Consider the following 19,501-nt stretch of genomic DNA (forward strand, 5'->3'; position numbering starts at 1 on the left):
ACTGGAGAACATTATGTTAAGTGAAATAAGCCAGACTCAGAAAGTCAATTCACAATAGCTAAACTGTGGAGCCTAGATGCCCTTCAGTAGATGAATGGATAAAAAAAGTTTGGCATATATACACAATGGAATATTCCTCAGCAATAAAAGAGAATAAGATCATGGCATTTGCAGGTAAATGGATGGCATTGGAGAAGATAATGCTAAGTGAAGTTAGCCAATCCCCAAAAAACAAATTCTGAATGTTCTCTCTGCTATAAGGAGGCTGATTCATAGTGGGGTAGGTAGGGGGAGCATGGGAGGAATAGATGAACTCTAGATAGGGCAGGGGGGGTGGGAGGGGAAGGGAGGAGGCAGGGGGTTAGCAAGGATGGTGGAATGTGATAGACATCATTATCCAAAGAACATGTATGAAGACACGATTTGGTGTCAACATACTTTATATACAACCAGAGATCCGGAGAACTGTGCTTATGTGTGTAACAGAATTGTAATGCATTCTGCTGTCATTTTTTTAAAAAAAATCAATAAAAAAAGAAAGTCATAGGTCAAATGTTTTCTCTCATATACAGAAGCTATAGCAAAATAAGGAAAAAAGTGAAGAGCTCTTTTTTGCATAAAAAAATACAAGATAGATTAGTACATTAGAAGACAGAGATAGAAGGAGAAGGAGAAGGGATGGAAAAAGGGAGAAACTGTAGAAAGAAATTGACCAAATTTTGCTTTAAAGCACCAACTAAAGAGACAATAAATAAATAGAAAAAAGACAAGCAGTGAAGGGGGAAAAAGGGAAGGAGGGGAGAAAGGAAGAGAAAGAGGAAGTATTGGTAATGGAGCCAATCATATTCCATGCATTTATGATTATATTAAAATAAATTAACCCCACTATTATCTGTAACTAAACCCCACTATTATCTGTAACTAAACCCCACTATTATCTGTAACTAAAACATTTTTTTCTAAAACATTTTTAAAACATAAAACAAATTCCAGATCACAAGTAACTTCAATGACAAAATATGGATCCTCCTTCCCACTCGATAACTGTGTTCATGACTGTCAGAAATATCCACAAATTTAAGAGGAGAAAAAAAGTCAACCTAAATGTACAATAGAGATGGCAAGAGTCTGGGAGTGTTGAGGGCAGGAGTATAGAAAGAAATTGGATTTGGTAGGTGCATACTATTTGCACGTGTGGAAATACAACACTAAATCCCATTAATATGTACAACTAACATATGCTAATAAAAATAAAGATTAACAACAAAAATATAAAATCAAATGAAAAATAGATATAAAATAAAATGAAAGAAAGAAAAATATAATGTAGATTTAAAGACAGAGAAGAATAGATTAAGTCTGATCTCTCCTTTATATCCTTTAAATAAACATCAGTCCTACAAGCCCCACTTTCTATTTAGCAACCACAGTTGCAATTATGACTCTGCAAAGTAGCCACTGAAACAAATACTTTAGTAAGAAAGACACCTGAAAAATATCAGTAGGTTAAGGTCAAATGATATCCACTGGCTTTGAAACCACAACCACAAAGGACTGTTACCAAACAAAATATTTCCAAGACACAGAAAGTTGGTGATCCACATTTCCTAAGTTACTGAAAACAAAGCATCACATTCTTGGTCACAGAAAATTTCTACAAATTTAAACATTGTCTCTTGGGGAAATAATCTGAAAATCGAGATTCCTTTAACATGTTTTCATCGTTAGAGGTCGTTGTCCCTGTGCTTACCATGTTATTCTAGAAGTGGAGCATCTAAAACAAGACAGTAATGACTTGGTATCCTATTGATCAGTTGTTGTCAAACGGATGCATAAATGATCTGGGGTTTCATCTCCCTCTACTGAAAAACAAACAAATATTAATATGTTATAATTTTCAAAGTATTGTGGGTCTTATTGACTTACTTGAGACTTATTTTTAAAGTCCTACCATCAACAGGATTTTTTACTTAATTCCTAAAAATCAAAATATAAAGTGTAAAGAGGGAACAAAACAGGAACAAGTTATACAGTTATACTGTGTATACATTTATACATAAAAACTAAAACATCTTTATTTAGTCATTTAACAATATATATCCAGATGGAATAAATACATACAACCTATTCTTTATGTAGAACTATAATTGTTTCTCTTAATCATAAACCTATATTTTGAATAAAAATTTAATCATTAATGCAACCATTATATGTGTGTGTCTGTATCTCACCCTAAGTATTTCAGATTCTTGCATGGCAATATTGTTTTAATTTCAATCCCAGAAACAAAAATGAAACTTTATTATATCATGAAAATAACTTTCAAAAAATTAGCAGCTTTACTCAGATGACTATATATTATTTCTAACATGAGCACTGAATATATGACAGGTACTACTGAAAATGTTTATAGGTTTTTAACTTATTTAATCCCCATGATCAGCCAACGGGGTAATAAAGAAACAGAGGCAAAAAGAAGTTAAAAAGTTTACCCACAATTTTATAATTAATAAGGGATGAAGCAAGTATTCAAACTCAGGGACTCAGGCCTTACTATCCATACTTTAAACTACCATCAATGCAAGTAACTCATAAATCTGTTATCACTCACTAGTTTTGTATTATAAATATTAAGTCTGATATTTTGTATGTCTAGCTATTACCTAAAATTTTAAATGTCAAACTCCTCTCTAGAAATGGACCATCATTCCAGATTTCTTTCAAAGATGTCTTCCAGTTAAATAAACAGCTACAGGAGAATAGGCACACATCACTATCAAGCACTGTCTCATTGCCCCAGGGTTACCAGATATTTCTGTGCTTTTTTCTAAATGGTTGGTATATTTTCCAGTTCCCACACTGTCTATTCAAGGACTTCCAGGCAAGAACAAGAATGCAGGCAAACAAACAATTTTTTTAATGAAAAACATCTTGGACAAAAAGACAAGCAAATTTTGTCCTCAAAAAAAAAAAATGTCTGCAAATAACAATTACCCTGAATAGGGTGAAACTATGGAAAAGTCAAGAAACCAATTTTCTAAATGTATAGTGATCCACTTTCTATCAGTAGAACAATACATGACCAAAAATTTTAAAATGCATCACACATCTAGGTCATTTGTAACATGTTACTTTTAGTATAACATTTACTCAAGTTTGACCCAGGATTATTGCAGTCTATCTTAAGTATGATCTAAACTCCAAACTTACATACTCTTACAAAATAATTCAAGAAGTTACCCACAATATGGTCTAGAACAGTGGTACCCATCTTTGGTATATCAGAATCACTCGAGGAGCTTATCCCAATGCTATAGCCCTTCATCAATTAAAACAGAATATCTGAAAAAGGGACACAGGCTTCAAAATTTTTTTCAAAATTTCCTTTGTTAATTTTAGTAGAGCTGTACTACGCATTAAATGAGCTAATACATATAAACACTTAGCATAGTGCCTAGAATAAAACAAGCACTCAAAACTGGGAGCTGCTTGTATCACTCATAATCATTGCTACAGTAATGAAACATTCAAAAGTTAGGATAAAAGGGTCAATTTGAAATCATTTATCAATTCCACGATAAAATATCTAAATATGAATTCAAGTGAAACACTTTTTTTTTGCAGTGCTGCAGACTGAACCCAAGGGCTTACCCCTGAACTACATCCCAGCTTTTTATTTATTTTTTTATTTTGAGATAGAATCTTATTAATAAGTTGCCCGGGCTGGGCTCAAACTTGGCGATCCTCCTGCCTCAACCGCCCAAGTTGGTGGGATTACAGATGTGCACCACCACACCCAGCTTCATGTGAAACACTTTCTAAGAGTACATCAATAAAAACAAGACACCTCTATTCACTGAAAGAATGTGACCTATTATTGTGCTGGTTATAATATGGGAATATGGAATAAATTCTATTTATAAAGTCAGAACAATCATCAAGCAGGGACAGTCATTATAGCCTACAAAATCCTCAGTAATTAATCCACTGAGAAAATGAATATAATCAGATGATACTACATTATATAAAACCAGATAATACCATAGTACATAAATATTAAAATTTTAACATTTTAGAATCAGTCTGATATCTAAAAGGTTTAAGAGAAAATATGCTAGAGTTGGTTTACTCTATATATTTTAAGTGTTTAGCAACATCCCTGAAGCACACTCAAGGAAACTTGGAAGATAAAATTCATCTTACATAACAGAAATTTGGCTCTTCAAAATCAGCCTGGGAAGTTCCCTAACAATAGCATGATTTATCAACCTGAAATGTAGGGATCTTGGGAGTTTTGTGAAACCCTTGAAATAATTTGTAAATGTCATGCCAGTGTGGTTAAAGTCCTCAACTTTCATTATGTTCTAAAAAGTTCACCATTCAAAAAGGTGAAAATATTGAAACATTTTATAATCCAAATTATTATACCCAGTATATCAATTTACTCATATTTTCAATTGTTTCCTTGCAATTTGTTATTTTCAATTTGGATTATTTCAGCACATGTGAACTTAAAAGAATCAAAAACAGAGTCTAAAGAATCTACTTATAAAAAATGGCTACTTACCCTGTAAATTTTCTGATATAATTTTTTCATTAACTTGCAATGCTTTTACTCCTATCCTTAAATCCAATGTGTTATTTTCTTGTACTTCTTCAGATGGTAGTTTTTCAAAAATGCTTTCAATCCAGTTGGTATTATTTTTCAAACAATCAGGCAGTTCCCAAAATGAAGTTGCTGCACATGTATCAAACATAGTGGTACTTTGGGGATTATGTTTTCCACTACCAACTTTATTTCTCAGTGTTAAATTTCTAGAAGCCAATTTTTTCCTAATATGTATTTTCCTTAAGAGGCTCTTATAGACATCTTTCCTTTTTATAGGTTTCTGCTTTTTAAGCTTTTGGTTCTCAGCACACGTACAATTTATATGTTCTTTTCTGAAACAATTTTGATCTAACAATGCACAAAAAGGCTTATTCTGTAATTTATATTGGATTTTAGTAGATCCAGTAGTCGTAATTACATCAAGATGAGCTGAATTCTTAGAATACACTGCAAGACCAGATGCAACTAATATATCTGCCAAACTGTTTTTCTCATGAAAGACATCTACTTTCAGTTTTGTTTCAAAACCGCATTCCCTAAACTGAAAAACTAAGCCTGGTTTGCTAAGAAAATCTTGAAAAAAACTTTTGACTTCTTCATTCCAATGTTTCCCTGTAATAGGTGAGATGCCATGTAAGATACATGGATAACTCAGCCTTGGCAAATTCAGAAGTTCCTCAGGAACAACTTTAAGATTTATTATGTCTGAATAAGCTATATAAAGAGAAAATCCACAGTCAATGAACACAAGATGTAAAGACCTATCATGGACTTCAGAAATTTCTACTCTATTCCATTGATCTTCCAACTCATATTTGAATAAACAACTAGAACCAGGAATAATGAGCTCTTGAGGCAATGTTTGTAAGGTTTCCGGTAGATCAGAAAGCAACATAAAAATATATTTCATTGTGTCAAAGAAATCCTCCAACTGAACGCAGAAGTCTGAAGGATCAGAAACAGCAGTGGCAATACCAGAATACTGCCTACCATTTTGGAGTTGTGCCCAAGTAAATGATCTTATTGCACATGATGACATAAGAGTCTGAGATTCCATGTTGAAAATTATTCCTGAAGATTGAAGTTTGTTTTCTTCAACCCGATCCATATTGAAATTTAAATATTCCAAAAGTAACATGCCATCTACCAAAATTTCTACTTCCCAAGCAGAGTCTAAATATTTCAGGAAGAGAACATTTATTTCCAAATGAGCAAATAAACACACAATGGACTCAAATGGTTTGTTCCTAGAATTTTCAAACCAAATCCATTTACAAGGCACAGCTTGTTGTGGAATATTTCTGATTTCACCACTAAGCCCCTTGGTATTATTTAAAGGCACTACTTCACATCTACCATGATCTACTAAAAAAACAAGCACTTTCCCATCAATACACTTTTTTTCTACTTTTGATCGGTACCATTTTAAAGTTTTTTTAGATTTTGCCAGGCATTCTGAACCTTTTTCAACATTTTCCATTGATAAGAAAGAGGGGTTTTGTTCTTCTTTAGCAATTAATAATGTTAGATCTGATAAGATTTTTTTATTTTTGGACAACTTCACATAAAATCTTCCACTCTTTGAAACATAAAGTATTTCAGCTTTTTCAAGCTGACCGGGTTTTAACTCCTCAAAAGGAATTTTCACCAGCTCTTGGTAGGAAGGCTGAAGGCTCACAGAACTTTCAGATTCACTTGATCTTCCTTTTTTCAATTCATTATCAACACCAAGACTCACCTTCTGAGAGACAACAGGAGGCATTTGCAATACTGTCTTCTGCAGTTTTGAACATGCTGTCCATTTCAGTAGCTCATCAATGACACATTTGTCATCACAGATTATATTTACTTCCCATTTCTGGTCATGCTTTTTCAAAAATTCACAAGAAACTCTTTTGTTATTTACTCTTGAAGCAAAATAATCCACAGTTTTGCTGTCCCATATTTCATCGGGCTCATTCCATTTTACTCCACTAAGAAAAGAATGGATTCCTAGTGGAGGAATAGTTAAGAATTCCTTCTTAAGTTCATAAATTTTAGATGTGCTTACTATTGCGGTATTGCCATAATCTATAAATTCTACTTCAAAAGAATTATCTGGCAAAATTTTCTTAATTACTGCTCTGTAAATGGCACTGTCACCAGAGTACTCTGCAACGACAAGATCTCCCACCAGCAGTTTAAATGAATTTTGCTTTTTCACTCTGTTTTCTTTTCTTTCATTTAGAGCATCTGCAAGTCTAAGGATTATATTTTCACTCTCCGCAAGCTGAATATGAAAACTTGCTGGATTACTAATATTAGATACATACCCTTTTACTTGAGCATTCAAGTAAATTTGGGGTTGAGGAAGGTCTTTGGTCTGTGGTCTAATAAGGTTATGTGGGTTTTGTGAGGCTGTTTGAGTTAACCCACCAACAAATGACTGAGATACAACCTTTACCGATTTTTGGCCCACATCACTTTCATCAAGAATATGTTCAGGTCCAGGGACAATTTTTACACTTTTATTTTTAAGTCCATCATTCAATGACTTCTTTACTTTGTTTTTAGACACAGGTTCAATTTTGTAACAAACTGATGGTTTCAAAAGCCTGGCATATATACTTTTAGGATGCACTAATTTATCAGTTTTGTTTTCAGAATATGTTACTAGACTACTTTTGCTTTTCACATTACTTTTGCTTTTCAAAGAAGCAGCAAGCCTCTTATTCTCACTTAATTTATGAGTCTTTTCCCCATGTTGTGCTTGGTCAGAATGTTTTTTTCCATAAGCATGAAGCAACATTTTAATTTTCTGATTTATATGTTGATACCCATCATATAATTCGATACCAAGCTGGCCATCTGACTCCCTGGACAATATTACTGCCTTCAGTGGTTTTCCCAAGAAATTGTTTTCAAACCAGCTATTGATTTCTGCTGGAATATCTATGTCTCTAAGATCTGATAAAAAACACTTAATAGCTTGCATAGGTATAAATAGCAACTCTGGAAACTGACTTGAAATGGCCCTCAACATGTTTTCTTCTACTAACTGCTTATTTCCAAAATCCACAAAATAGACTAGAAAGTCAGATGATGAATCTGTTCGCTTTGCTAAAGCTCTATATGAGAGACCATCCTCCACATATTTACATATGCACAACCTCATTTTATTAAAATCATATTTTGGACAATTTTTGAGGCTAATCATCTCTGTGATTTTTGTTTCTACCATCTCCAGATCTTTATCATTTCTACTAAGCTGGCAATAAAACTTTTGGGGACTGTATATATGAGATATATACACTTCTTCTTCACTTCCAATTTTTATGTTAAAGGAAGAATAATAGAAACTGTAAAGACTAACTGAGGATGAAAGTGGCTTTGATAACATGCTATATTGTGCAGAGCCACAATTAATAAATTCTTTTGCACTAGTAAATGAGGATCTTAAATCCACTAAATTACATAAACAGTTTGGATGTTTAAGAACTAAAGCATAGATAATACAAGTCAATAATCCTTTAGATGAAGTAATAAAATTTCCAAAGTCTCTGGATGTTTCTCTTGTCCAACTAAATAATTTACAACTAATGGGTTCAACTAAACAGTTAAGACAACATCTGAAGGCTTGACCTTCTAAAAAAAGAAAATGTGGATTAATTGCACAAAGATCTTTAATTAAAACTCTTTCTTGGTAACCATAGTCAACAAATATTACATCAACTTCTTTTTTTGATACATGAGTCAAAACAGCAGCTCTATACCACTTCCTATCTTTGGAATACTTAGCAACACAAGCAATCTGACCAATCTGATAAGGATCAGAATGAATGCTATAATAATTTTGTATTTGTTCCATCAGTAATTTTAGGTCTTCTAACTTACATTGTAGCTGGCATGAAAAATCACCTGGGCCATAATAATAAGAGCATCTAACTTCAAGAACTGTTCCTGGTTTAAACATATATTCCTTATAAGTCCATGATGACCTAGGTGCCACAGACAAGGTGAAAAATTTTTTTAAATCTGAGAAATTAACAGTTGGTGACTCAGACAAAGGTGAGCAATTTTCTTCCAGCTTATTTGATTGGTGCTTTTTAGACTTAGGTCCTTCAAGAAGGGCAGACATGGCTTTCTGAATATTAACTTTGTTATTAGATTTTAAATTTAAAACAGAATATTCACTTACAGATTTTGGAAAACATTCGGGTTCTACTTCCCAATATTCTGCATATCCAGCTTGTAACATAAGAGAGACAACATCAATATTTTCTGAGGCTTCGATACTCTGAATATTTACAGTGTACTTGTCATCTTTTTTTGCTATAACTTGAAGCAAAATTTCTTTGTTCAAAACAATTTTTTTAAAATAATCAATTGCTGCCTTTACCCATAAATCTTCAACAGGAAATATATGTGCAAGTGAACAGCACATGGCTAAGGCAGGCAACTCACAAAATTCTGGAAGCAAAATTTTTACATCAAAAAATGGTATGGAATCAGTATTTCCATAATCCAAAAAATAAACATTAATCTCATAACCATTAATTTCAGTTATGACAGCTCTGTAAAAACATCTGTCCTTGCTGTATCTAGCACAACAAAATAATCCAGGTTCAGGATTTCTTAGAATTAGTTCATCGTTTTCACACAAATCATAAAATTTGTTTATATTTTTCATTATATCTTGAAATTCATTCTGATGGGCATTGGTACGCACCCAAAAATTTGATGGGTTTAATACATATGCTACAAAAGCTACGTAGGCGGCCTCCATCTCCATTTCTACAGTTTTAATAGGAAAACCTACTTTTAAAATGTCTCTTTTATTTGGATAGTGTACTAACTGTTCTGTATTTCCAATAAAACCTTCAGTTGCAAAGCTGTTTACATCAGAAGTACTTGTCTCACTCAAAGTATTGGAGATTTTTGGATCAGATACTGGACAAAATACTTGAGTGTCTACAGTCTTCAGCAGACATTTAGAATTAATTGTAGACTCTTGAGCTTGTAATGTTACATAATACAAATGCTCATCCTTATTGAAGCAATCAATGTGTGCATATACTATTTGTCCTAATAAGGCTTGTTTAAATACACTCAGTTGAAGTTTTCTCGCATCTCTATCTGGACTGTGTAAATATGTCAGAGAACATGGAAATGAAAATAATGGTACTAAAATAAAATCCTGTTTCAGCTTCTTTACGTGAATTGAGGGTATAGCCTCACTACTGCCGTAATCCATAAACCAAATTTTTACTTGATTATTGGGCAAGAGTTGTTGAAGAATTCCTCTATGCCACTGTCCATTTCTCCTTTTGGCAACACAAAGTAGTCCAAAATTATCACATGTGGGGCTAGTTTCTTGACTGATAATATCATAATGCAAAGTCATACATACTGTCAAGTTTTCTAGTTCTGGAATCCATTTAGTTAATTGACAATAAAACTTACTTGGGCTCAATGCTGATGATACCTTTACACTTTCAAAACTTCCTACTGACAAAGATGGCTGCAAATTATCCAGAATATGTTGAACATCAAGTAAAGTATCATTATTACTTAATGGTAATTCAGATTCTTTATGTTGTAATAAATCTGGCATTTGTTGAGGGAATTCTTTTAACATTTCCACAATAAGACGAAATGAATCTCCATCAATAAATCTTCCTAATTGTAATTCAAGAGCCTGGGATATAACTTTTGGCACTTCAAGAAGAATCATTTGCAAAGGCAAAATAGCTTGCACATAACCTTTCAGTTGTATTCCTACTAATGACTTGAAATAATTCAAAGCCTTAGGAGACCATTTTTCCCCAAGTGGAAGTATATTGGCAAAAATTCCAAATACTACGCGTGGTGGTAGATCAAATAAATTATCACAGGCTGAAGCAACATGCATACTATCAACTCTTAGCTCTTCTCCACGATCTATAAGGAGTACCGTGTACAGTTCATTTTTCCTGTCTACAACTCTTCCTCTCTGCCATTCTCCAGTTGCTCTTTCTTCTACCAAACAAAGTTCATCAATGTTTACATTATTTTTTACTTTTGGAATATGTTGTATTTCCCTCTGCAATATGTGGTAGTCAAACTCACATTCACTATTATTTCTGCCTTGAAATTTCACCAGAATATTCTTGGGAAGACATTCAATATGTGATACTGTCAGATCCACATCTAAAAATGTCGGGAACAGAGATGTAGAATCCATTTTCTAGAAAGCAAATAAGTACGAATTAGCTTCTAAACAGATAACTTCCAAATTAAATACAATGAGCCTTACATAAATTTGGTATATAAACATGTCTTAAAAATAATTCTATGCCTGTATTTCATCAAATTAAACATGCTGGCAAAAATTATATATACCAGACAAGACATTAGTTAGATAAACAAAATATAACTGTCCACTACCTCCTGCATTTTTTTTAAAAATCCACTGAAATAACAAGAAATCAAAATAAAAAATAAGGAGGAGTCAGACACGATAGTGCACACCTGTAATCCCAGTGACTCAGGAGGCCGAGAAAAGAGGACTGAAAGTTCAAAATCAGTCTCAACAATTTTTCAAGACCCTCAGCAATTTAGCAAGACCCTGGGGATATACTTCAGTGGTAAAGCACCTCTGTACTCAATCCCTTGTACCTCCCCCTGAGAAAAACAGGGAAAATATGTGTCATCACTGGAAAACAGAAAAGAGCAATCTTTATTTCTCAGAAAACTTAACCAATTTCTATTAGATATTAGATGTGATATGACAGAAAGTACCAAATAATTCTCGTAGAGGCCTCCTCCACCTCCTTTGAGAAAAGACTTTCCCTTCTGTAGATTCCTTCCAACAACCCGTATTCCAAAAGAGTGAGTGCAAGAAGCAAGGGAAGATGATGAACCAGTGAGGGCACACTCCATGCTGTGTTAATCAGCAATATTTGGACCCTATTAGAACCATTACGCAACCCCAGGATTCTTTTTTGATTTGAGGGCAACAGACTGAGACCTAGACACCATTAAGGGAAGCGAAGCACAGAAAGACACTCAAACAGGTTAGGTATATCCAGGTCTTGTCACTGGAATGGCTGGCCACAACAGGGGGAAAGAGGAAGACATGTTTTAGCATACAAGCAAAATCTCTCTACAATAGCTAAATTCCAGATTTGGGGGAATCTAAAAATAGTAAGGTATAAAATATTTCCCAAATTCACTCAAGAACAAGTACCTATAAGAGAACACAGCTCAACTCTTCCTTGACCAAGTTAACAGTTGGCACATATCAATTTCCATCTATGAGGATAAAAGCACTGAAACTTAAAAAAAAAAAAAGTGAGAGGATCTACTTAAAAGAAACCTTGGAAATTTCCCCCCCTCCCCCCAGGAATAAGTGAATTGAAAGAAACAGAAAATAATTTCTTTCCAAAAATCTGATTCCTCTTCTCAAAAGCATCAAAAAAGGATAATGCATTTTTATCAGACATAGTAGTCATGAAGACATAACAACTGAGATTAGGAAAATATACACACACTCACAAGAAATTTAAAACCACAATTAAGAAAGTGAACCCAAAATAAAGATAAATAAAAGAAAAATTTGATATAACACCCAAAAACTTAGGGGAAAAGGATAAAAAGATAAAAAAGAAGCATGCTAGACAGGAATATAAAATCTTATTAAAGTATAAATTTTATCTTAGAAAAAAGATCAAATAACAAAACAGAAGTGCTTTCTAGGATTTAAGAACCAAGTCTATAAACTGAATAGAACCCAGGCAATCTAGAAAAAGGAATAAGATTTAGGGACATCTGAGTAATCGCTATGGCTTTTATTTCCTCCTAGGTAATTAATTTGGTGTCATAATCAACATGGTATCAGCCATAGAAATTCCCGGCCATGCTTACTTGACTCTGGAGTTTCTAAGAATAAATGGACAATGGGCAATACACTCAAGATTGTAATTAGAATAAGACAAAAAAAACTTTTTGGCACGAAATACCTTCTTAAACCTTTATTATTTAAAACATCAAAAAAGTCCTATTAAACCAGTGGTTCTCAAACCTTTGGTCTCGGGACATTTTTATACTCTGAAAAATTATTAAGGACCTCAAATTGCTTTCCATTTATGTGGCTTATCTCAACATTTACCACAGTAGAACTAAACCCAGAAATTTTAAAAAGTATTACTCAGTAATTCATTTAAAAATATCAATAAACCCACTAAAATGTTGACATAAATATTTTTAAGAAAGATAACATTTTTCAAAACCAGTTGTTTACCTTAAAGTGACAGCCTGTTTCACCCAGCAAAATATTCGAACCTGAGTAATTCTAGTTTTAGTATTTCTTAGAAGTAAAAATGGTATTTCTATTCATCATTATATCAACAGCTTTTCCTAGAGTTAATCAGTACAGTTCAGTATCAGTACAAGTGTTTTATGAATACTTTCCATTTCATCACATGAAATACTAACAGACATGTCTTCAAGGGTGAACCTGTAACATTTTTTACTGCTTAAGAACACTGTTAATAAATTGATACTTTTGTTTGTTTGTTTGTTTACTGCAACTGTTTAGTAGTGAAGAATACAACTACCAACACAGTTTAGTGCTCCTGCTTGATTTGCAGTGAGATGACAGTAGTTTTACCTATGATTGCTTCGGTATCATGAGTGCCAATGTTAACCCAATGAAAAAGGCAAACATTTACAAGGTACCAAGACAGTACATGAGCAAAGAACAATATTTTCAGTAAATGGTCTTGGAACAACTGTACATTTACATGCAAAAGAATGATGTTGGACCCCAACCTCTTACAATATACATAAATTAACTCAAACTGGATCAAATACCTACCTGTAAGAACTAAAACTATAAATCTCTTAGTAATAAGCCTTTATGACCCAACTAGGCCATGGTGTGGCTTCTGAGTAATGATTCCAAAAGCATAAATAACAAAAAAGATAATTTGGACCATCAGAAATAAAAAGTCTTGTGTTCCAAGGAAACCATTAAGAAATTAAAACAGGGTCTGGAGTTGTAGCTCAGTGGTAGATCGCTTGCCTAGCACATGTGAGGCACTGGGTTCAAATTTCAGCACCACATAAAAAAATAATTAACTAATTAATTAATTAAAGGTATTGTGTCCATCTACAACTAAAAATTAAAGAAGGAAAAACAACAACCCACAAAATGGAAGAAAAATATTTGCAAATTACATATGATAAGTGACTTGATCCACAAAGTGTATAAGGATCTCATAAAGTCAACAATAAAAAGACACATAATACAATTTTTAAATGGGCAAATGATTTGACTAGACGTTTCTGAAAAAAAAATATATGAATGGCCAATAAGCATATTAAAAACTGTTTGTTCTCATTAATAAATGCTAGCTGTATTAAAGAAAATGAACAACTACAAGTGTTGTCAAGGATATGGAGAAATCAAAACTCTCTACATTGTTAGAGGAATTATAAAATTATACAGCCACTTTGGGAAACATTTGATGATTCCATAAAAAGTTAAACAGTAAGTCCACTCTCATATATACACCCAAGAAAAGTGAAAACATATGTCTACACAAAAACTTCCCCAAGAATATTCACAGCAGCATTATTTAATAACTCAAAGTGAAAGCATCTGTCAAATGATGAATGGATAAACACTATGGTATAGCCATACAATGGAATACGATCTAGCCTTTTAGAAAAGTGTAATACAGAGGAATGTCACAATAGGGGTAAATCTTGAAAACATTATGCTAAGTGAAAGAAAACATATACAAAAGGCTGCATATATGATTTATAACTTAAGTAAAATGTCAAAAAAAGGTATATCCACAGAGATACAAAGTAGACTACTAGTATCAGAAATTAAGTGGAATAGACAGTGTTGGTTAATGAGAACTCAGTTTCTATTGAAGATGATGAAAATATCCTACATTAGACACTGATGGTGATGCACAACTTTGTGGATAAATTTAAAACCACTAAATTTATCCATTTTTCACTTTAAATGGGTAAATTTCATGGTATGGGCATTATATAAACCAATATAGTTATTTTTCAAAATATTGTTTTAGTCAAATTCTTCTTAGAATCAATTGAACTTCATGAAAGCCTCTGTAATGAACTACAAAATTCATTACTTATTCTATTGATGGTTTATGTATCTGCCCACTTATTTGAACAAATGCTCTATGAAAATAAAAATGTTTGTCTGATATGTTTATTGCCTATAGCCAATTCCTAAAATTAACTCTTTCACATAGTAGGCACTTAATGAATATTCTTGAATGAATGGCTAAAGGACTTATGTCCAGATACAACAGGCAACTATTAATCAATGCAAAAATAAAAATAGGCTAATAGAAAAACACAAAAAATGGAAATTATAATTCATTTAAAAATCTGTTAACTCTATGAGATAGTCAATTGCAATGGTTATCAGGAAAAAATAAATTTTAAAAAGAGATAACAATATTTGCCTATCTAATGGATTAAATCTGATAACACTGGGTGCTAACAAAGACAATGTAGAGTAGAAATTTCAGTATATTGCTGGTAGGAGAACATCTACCCTAGAAAACAAATTTGTAACACCTCATGATACTTGTATTGGCAATACCTCATAAAGTTAAAGACCCTTGACTTATATTTCTGGATGCCTCCCTGAAATAGTATCGTAGGTCTGCCATAACAAAATATCAGAATTTGGGTGGGTTCAACAGGAGAAATCTACTTTCTTCTAGTTCTGGAAGCCAAATTCTGAAATAAAGGTGTCAGTGGGGTTGGTTTCTTGTGAAGGCTTGAGGAAGAATCTATTCCATGACTTTTACCTTGCTTCTGATGATAGCTGGCAATCTTTCCATTCCTTGGGTTGCAAGTATGTTAGTCTAATCTCTGCTTCCTCACTTCACATGGCATTCTCCCTTAGTGTCTATGTCCTAATTTCCCTCTTCTTAAAAGAACACTAGACAGATTAAGGCTCACTCTTTGATTATATCTATAAAGATTCTATTTTCAAATAAAGTCACATTCACAATTAGCTCAGTCCAGACTACAACCTATCTATTCAGGGGACATAAGTCAACCCATTAAACTTCCCTACAAATGTACAAAGATATTCCTTATATCACTGTTTATAAGAGTAAGAACCTGGAAACTAATTATTGTTCCTTGGCAGGGCAGTAAATAATTACATATAATACCTTAAATAAACTAAAGCTATATGTGTAATTTCATATCAGAAAAAAGTAACATGAATAAAAAAATTACAAAATTACATATGTTCATATGATGACATACCAGTTATATATTTTGATATATTGCATGATAAAATTAAGTAAAATGTATAAAATATGCATACTGAGCTCAAATAGAACTAAAGTAATATGACAAAATAACAATATCCATTAATCCTGGATGTTCATGGATTTATGTTGCATTATTTTGTGTACATTTCTACATGTTTTAAATAGTTCAAATTTTAAAAAATAAAAATATATCACATGGACTTCTTTTCTCATGGATTATTGTGAATGGAAATAATGTTTCCTTCTTTCAGATTGTTCTGCTTCCCAGACTTAAGTAACCATGCATTCATTTCTTTTGATGGTTTAAAAAAAACCTGAAACAAAACTCTTTTCAAAATGTTATAAAGTTAAGGGAAATTTAGAAAAACATTTGAAACACTTCAGAATAAGGTAGATGATCTTAAGACAGAAGCCTAAAAGCCATAAAGGAAATGATGAACAGTGGCAGACACACTTACCTTAAAATTCCAATGGATAAAAGAATATCACACGAACAGATAAATGACAGATTAAAAAACTAACATGAAATAAACACAAAAAGTATTCTTAGCATTTAAAATGTTCCATATTACCACTCAGAGGAACATAAGTAAAAAAATAATGATTAATCCCTCGTTCACCCACAGAATTAGCAGAGAACAGAAGGAGAAGGAAAGCTCGTTTCCAAGCAGGAAGATAAACTGTTTTATTGTCCCATAAACTTACAGTAACTATTAAATCATAAAACCTTGAGGAAAAATCTGTTCCATGACTTTTACTTTACTTCTGGTGATAGCTGGCAATCCTTATCATTCCTTGGGTTGCAAGTATGTTAGTCTAATCTCTGCTTCCCCACTCACATGGCATCCTCCCTTAGTGTCTACGTCCTAATTTCCCTCTTCTTAAAAGAACACTAGTCAGATTAAGGCTCACTCTTTGATACAGTAATTCCACAGTTGGTAATCTGCACTTATGAAAATGAGGATGAATGCTGGAAGATTTTTACTGAAGAAAATAGAAGAAAACCCACAAAACACTGCCAAGAGAAACCAAAGATAGCCTAAACTAATGGAGAGACTCAGTACTGTTAAGGATTAATTGTCCCCAAATCCATCTATAGAACTGACACAATCCCAACCAAAATTCTGAGATGTTTCTTAGCAGAAATTGAAATTTTGATTCTAAATCTTGTTTGGAAATGCAAAGCAATTAAACAGCCTAAACAGATTAATTTAAAAAGAAAACCTCTGAAAAAGAACAAAATTGGAGGATTTGCACTACCTGATCTTAAGACTAATTATAAAGATATTGTGCTGAAGACACTCACTTGAGTACTATATTGTGACATGGGTATGAAAACATACTTCACAGGAACAGATCAGAGAATACAGAAATAAGATCTGCAAATATAAAGTCAATAAACAATAAAGTGACTTACAACAAAGATTTTAAGCAATTTTAAATTGATGCTGTAAAAGTTTGCCACAGACCAAAAAACTAAAAATCTGGTCACATATTAAAAAAAAAATTCAAAATGGATCACAGATTTAAGAACTAAATATATAAAACTTGTAGAAGATACAAGAAAATCTTAATTACTTTGTTTTGGCAAATATTTCTCAAACAAGACACACACAAAAATTAAACTATCAAAGGAAAAAAATCAATATCTTCAAAAGACACTTTTTAAAAAAATTTGAAATCAAGTCACATACTTGCAAAACACAGAGGTAACCTAGAACCTATGTTTAAAGTATATAAAGAACTTTTACAACTCAGTAATAAGAAGAGAACCCAATTTTAAAAGGGCAAAATATTTAGCAATCACTTTATCAAAGAAGATATATGAATGGAAAATTAGTAAGATGCTCATTATCATTGCCCTTGGGAGACTAAAATTAAATCACATCAAAACAACACAACACATCTAATAGAACAGTTGAATTTAAAGGATAACCATACTAATCACTGGAATGGTGAGGATACAGCATAGCAACTGGACATGTCATAGACTACAAATAGAGATATATAATGTGTAAAATGGTACTATCACTTTGGAAAAGTTTACTAATTTCTTAGAAACTTAAAAAGATACCTTCCACATGACCCAGCCCGTCCACTCCTAGGTATTTACCCAAGTTTACATCTAGGAAAAAATTTATAGGAGACTGTCCATAGCAGACATGTAACAACCCAAAACTAGGAACAACTCAAATGTCCTTCAACACAATAAAAAAATAGATGGCAACTATTCAACAATAATAAAGTATTTATACACACAATATGAGTAAGTCTCAGAATAATTATGATGAATGAAGTAGCAGAGGACACACATTGTATGATTCCATTTATACCAAACTCTATAAAATACAAACCAGTCTACAGTTACAGAAAGCAGATCAGTGGTTACCTGGTGGGAGGAGTGTATGGGATGGAGTGAGACCAAAGGAAATTTGGGGGAGTGATGGACATGTTTATCTTGAATTCAGTGGTTTCATGGGTAATATATGTGCCAAGTGTCAAATCCTACAGAGTCAAATGTGTGCAGTTCATTATACCTCAATCATACTTCAGTAAAGCTGTATTTTTAGAGCCACAAACACCACACCTCTTGCTTATTAATGATGGAGCAGTAAAATAAATTGCAGAGCATCTATTTTATTCTTCGTGGTTACTAATAAAAAAGCAATAAGTAAAATAGGCCTTAGGAATCTTGTGAAATTGGGGTTGGGAAAAGTTTTTAGAATGATGTGTATAGAATACTAGAATGTTACCCTAAATTGTGTTTGTATGCAAATAGAGGAAGGTGTGAATGCTACACATTAGATAAATTAAGAGACTGATTTGGAAAAACAGGGGTGTTTCACTTTACCCTCTGATTTAACTTACATATGGTAAAGGGCTTCTAGTAGTTTTTAATTAAAAAAAAACTTTTTGAATGCATATTAGTGTTACAACAATTAAATCACTGAAAATAAATTTCTTCAGAACAGCAGCTCAAACCCAAACTCCCTGTGTGTCTTTTCATCTCTCCCTGCACCAAAATAAAGGTCACCCTGACCAAGCAGCAGACATCTGTCACCACCCTGGGTAGGGCCTCGATACCCCAGTGAGCAAAGGACTTCGCTGAGCCTCCTGAGCTGGGCTTCAATGCCCCAATGAGCCTTGGGTTTCAGCTGACCACCCTGGACTGGGCTCTGGGACTCCACTGTGAACCCCGGGTTTCACTGAGCACCTTGGACAGGGGCTGGGACACCTCAGTGAGCTGCCCTCTCAGCTGACCACCCTGAGTAGAGCCCCTGGCTTTCCTGACCACCCTGGATTGGCCCTGAGACACTCCAGTAAGCTGCCCTATCCGCTGACCACCCTGAATAAAGGCTGGAATACCCCCAGTGAGCTGTGGGCTTTGCTGAACACTCTGGACTAGGCCAGGGACACCCCAGTAAGATGCCCTCTTCGCTGACCACCCTGGACAGGAGCTGGGACACCCCAGGGAGCCGCGGCCTTTGCTGACCACCCTGGACTGGCCCTGGGGCACTCCAGTGAGCTGCCCACTTGGCTGAGCACTTAACCAAGCAGCAGACATCTATGACCATCCTGGGTAGGGCCTCGATGC

The 19,501-nt window shown here is 33.6% G+C and overlaps 2 protein-coding genes across 2 annotated transcripts in view; both read right to left on the reverse strand.

Moving 5' to 3' along the window:
- Positions 1 to 1,750: 1,750 nt before the first annotated feature.
- Positions 1,751 to 5,669, reverse strand: LOC125617240 (tudor domain-containing protein 15-like). Its single transcript, XM_048804758.1, has 2 exons — positions 4,568 to 5,669; positions 1,751 to 1,862 (listed from the first exon to the last, which is right to left on the reverse strand). The coding sequence occupies exons 1-2, from the start codon at positions 5,664 to 5,666 to the stop codon at positions 1,804 to 1,806; spliced, it is 1,158 nt and encodes a 385-aa protein (XP_048660715.1). The 5' UTR covers positions 5,667 to 5,669; the 3' UTR covers positions 1,751 to 1,803.
- A 172-nt stretch (positions 5,670 to 5,841) lies between these two features.
- Tdrd15 (tudor domain containing 15) overlaps positions 5,842 to 19,501 on the reverse strand; it is a 57,012-nt gene continuing 43,352 nt past the window's right edge. Inside the window, exons 8-9 of the mRNA XM_048804956.1 lie at positions 6,348 to 10,814; positions 5,842 to 5,856 (exon numbers count right to left, since the gene is read on the reverse strand). Coding sequence (XP_048660913.1) covers positions 5,842 to 5,856; positions 6,348 to 10,814 — 4,482 coding nt within the window. The remainder of the gene's footprint in view (positions 5,857 to 6,347; positions 10,815 to 19,501) is intronic.

This window comes from Marmota marmota, unplaced genomic scaffold (assembly GCF_001458135.2).
Source record: "Marmota marmota marmota unplaced genomic scaffold, marMar, whole genome shotgun sequence".
NCBI classification, from domain to species: Eukaryota; Metazoa; Chordata; class Mammalia; order Rodentia; family Sciuridae; genus Marmota; species Marmota marmota.

Bases quoted from the DNA above. Each gene is read 5' to 3' on its own strand.
- LOC125617240 (XM_048804758.1), bottom strand. From the start codon at position 5,666: ATGGAATCTCAGACTCTTATGTCATCATGTGCAATAAGATCATTTACT. The intron at 1,863-4,567 runs GTAAGTAGCCAT...TTTGTTTTTCAG, and splicing joins TATATCAGAAAATTTACAGG to TAGAGGGAGATGAAACCCCA.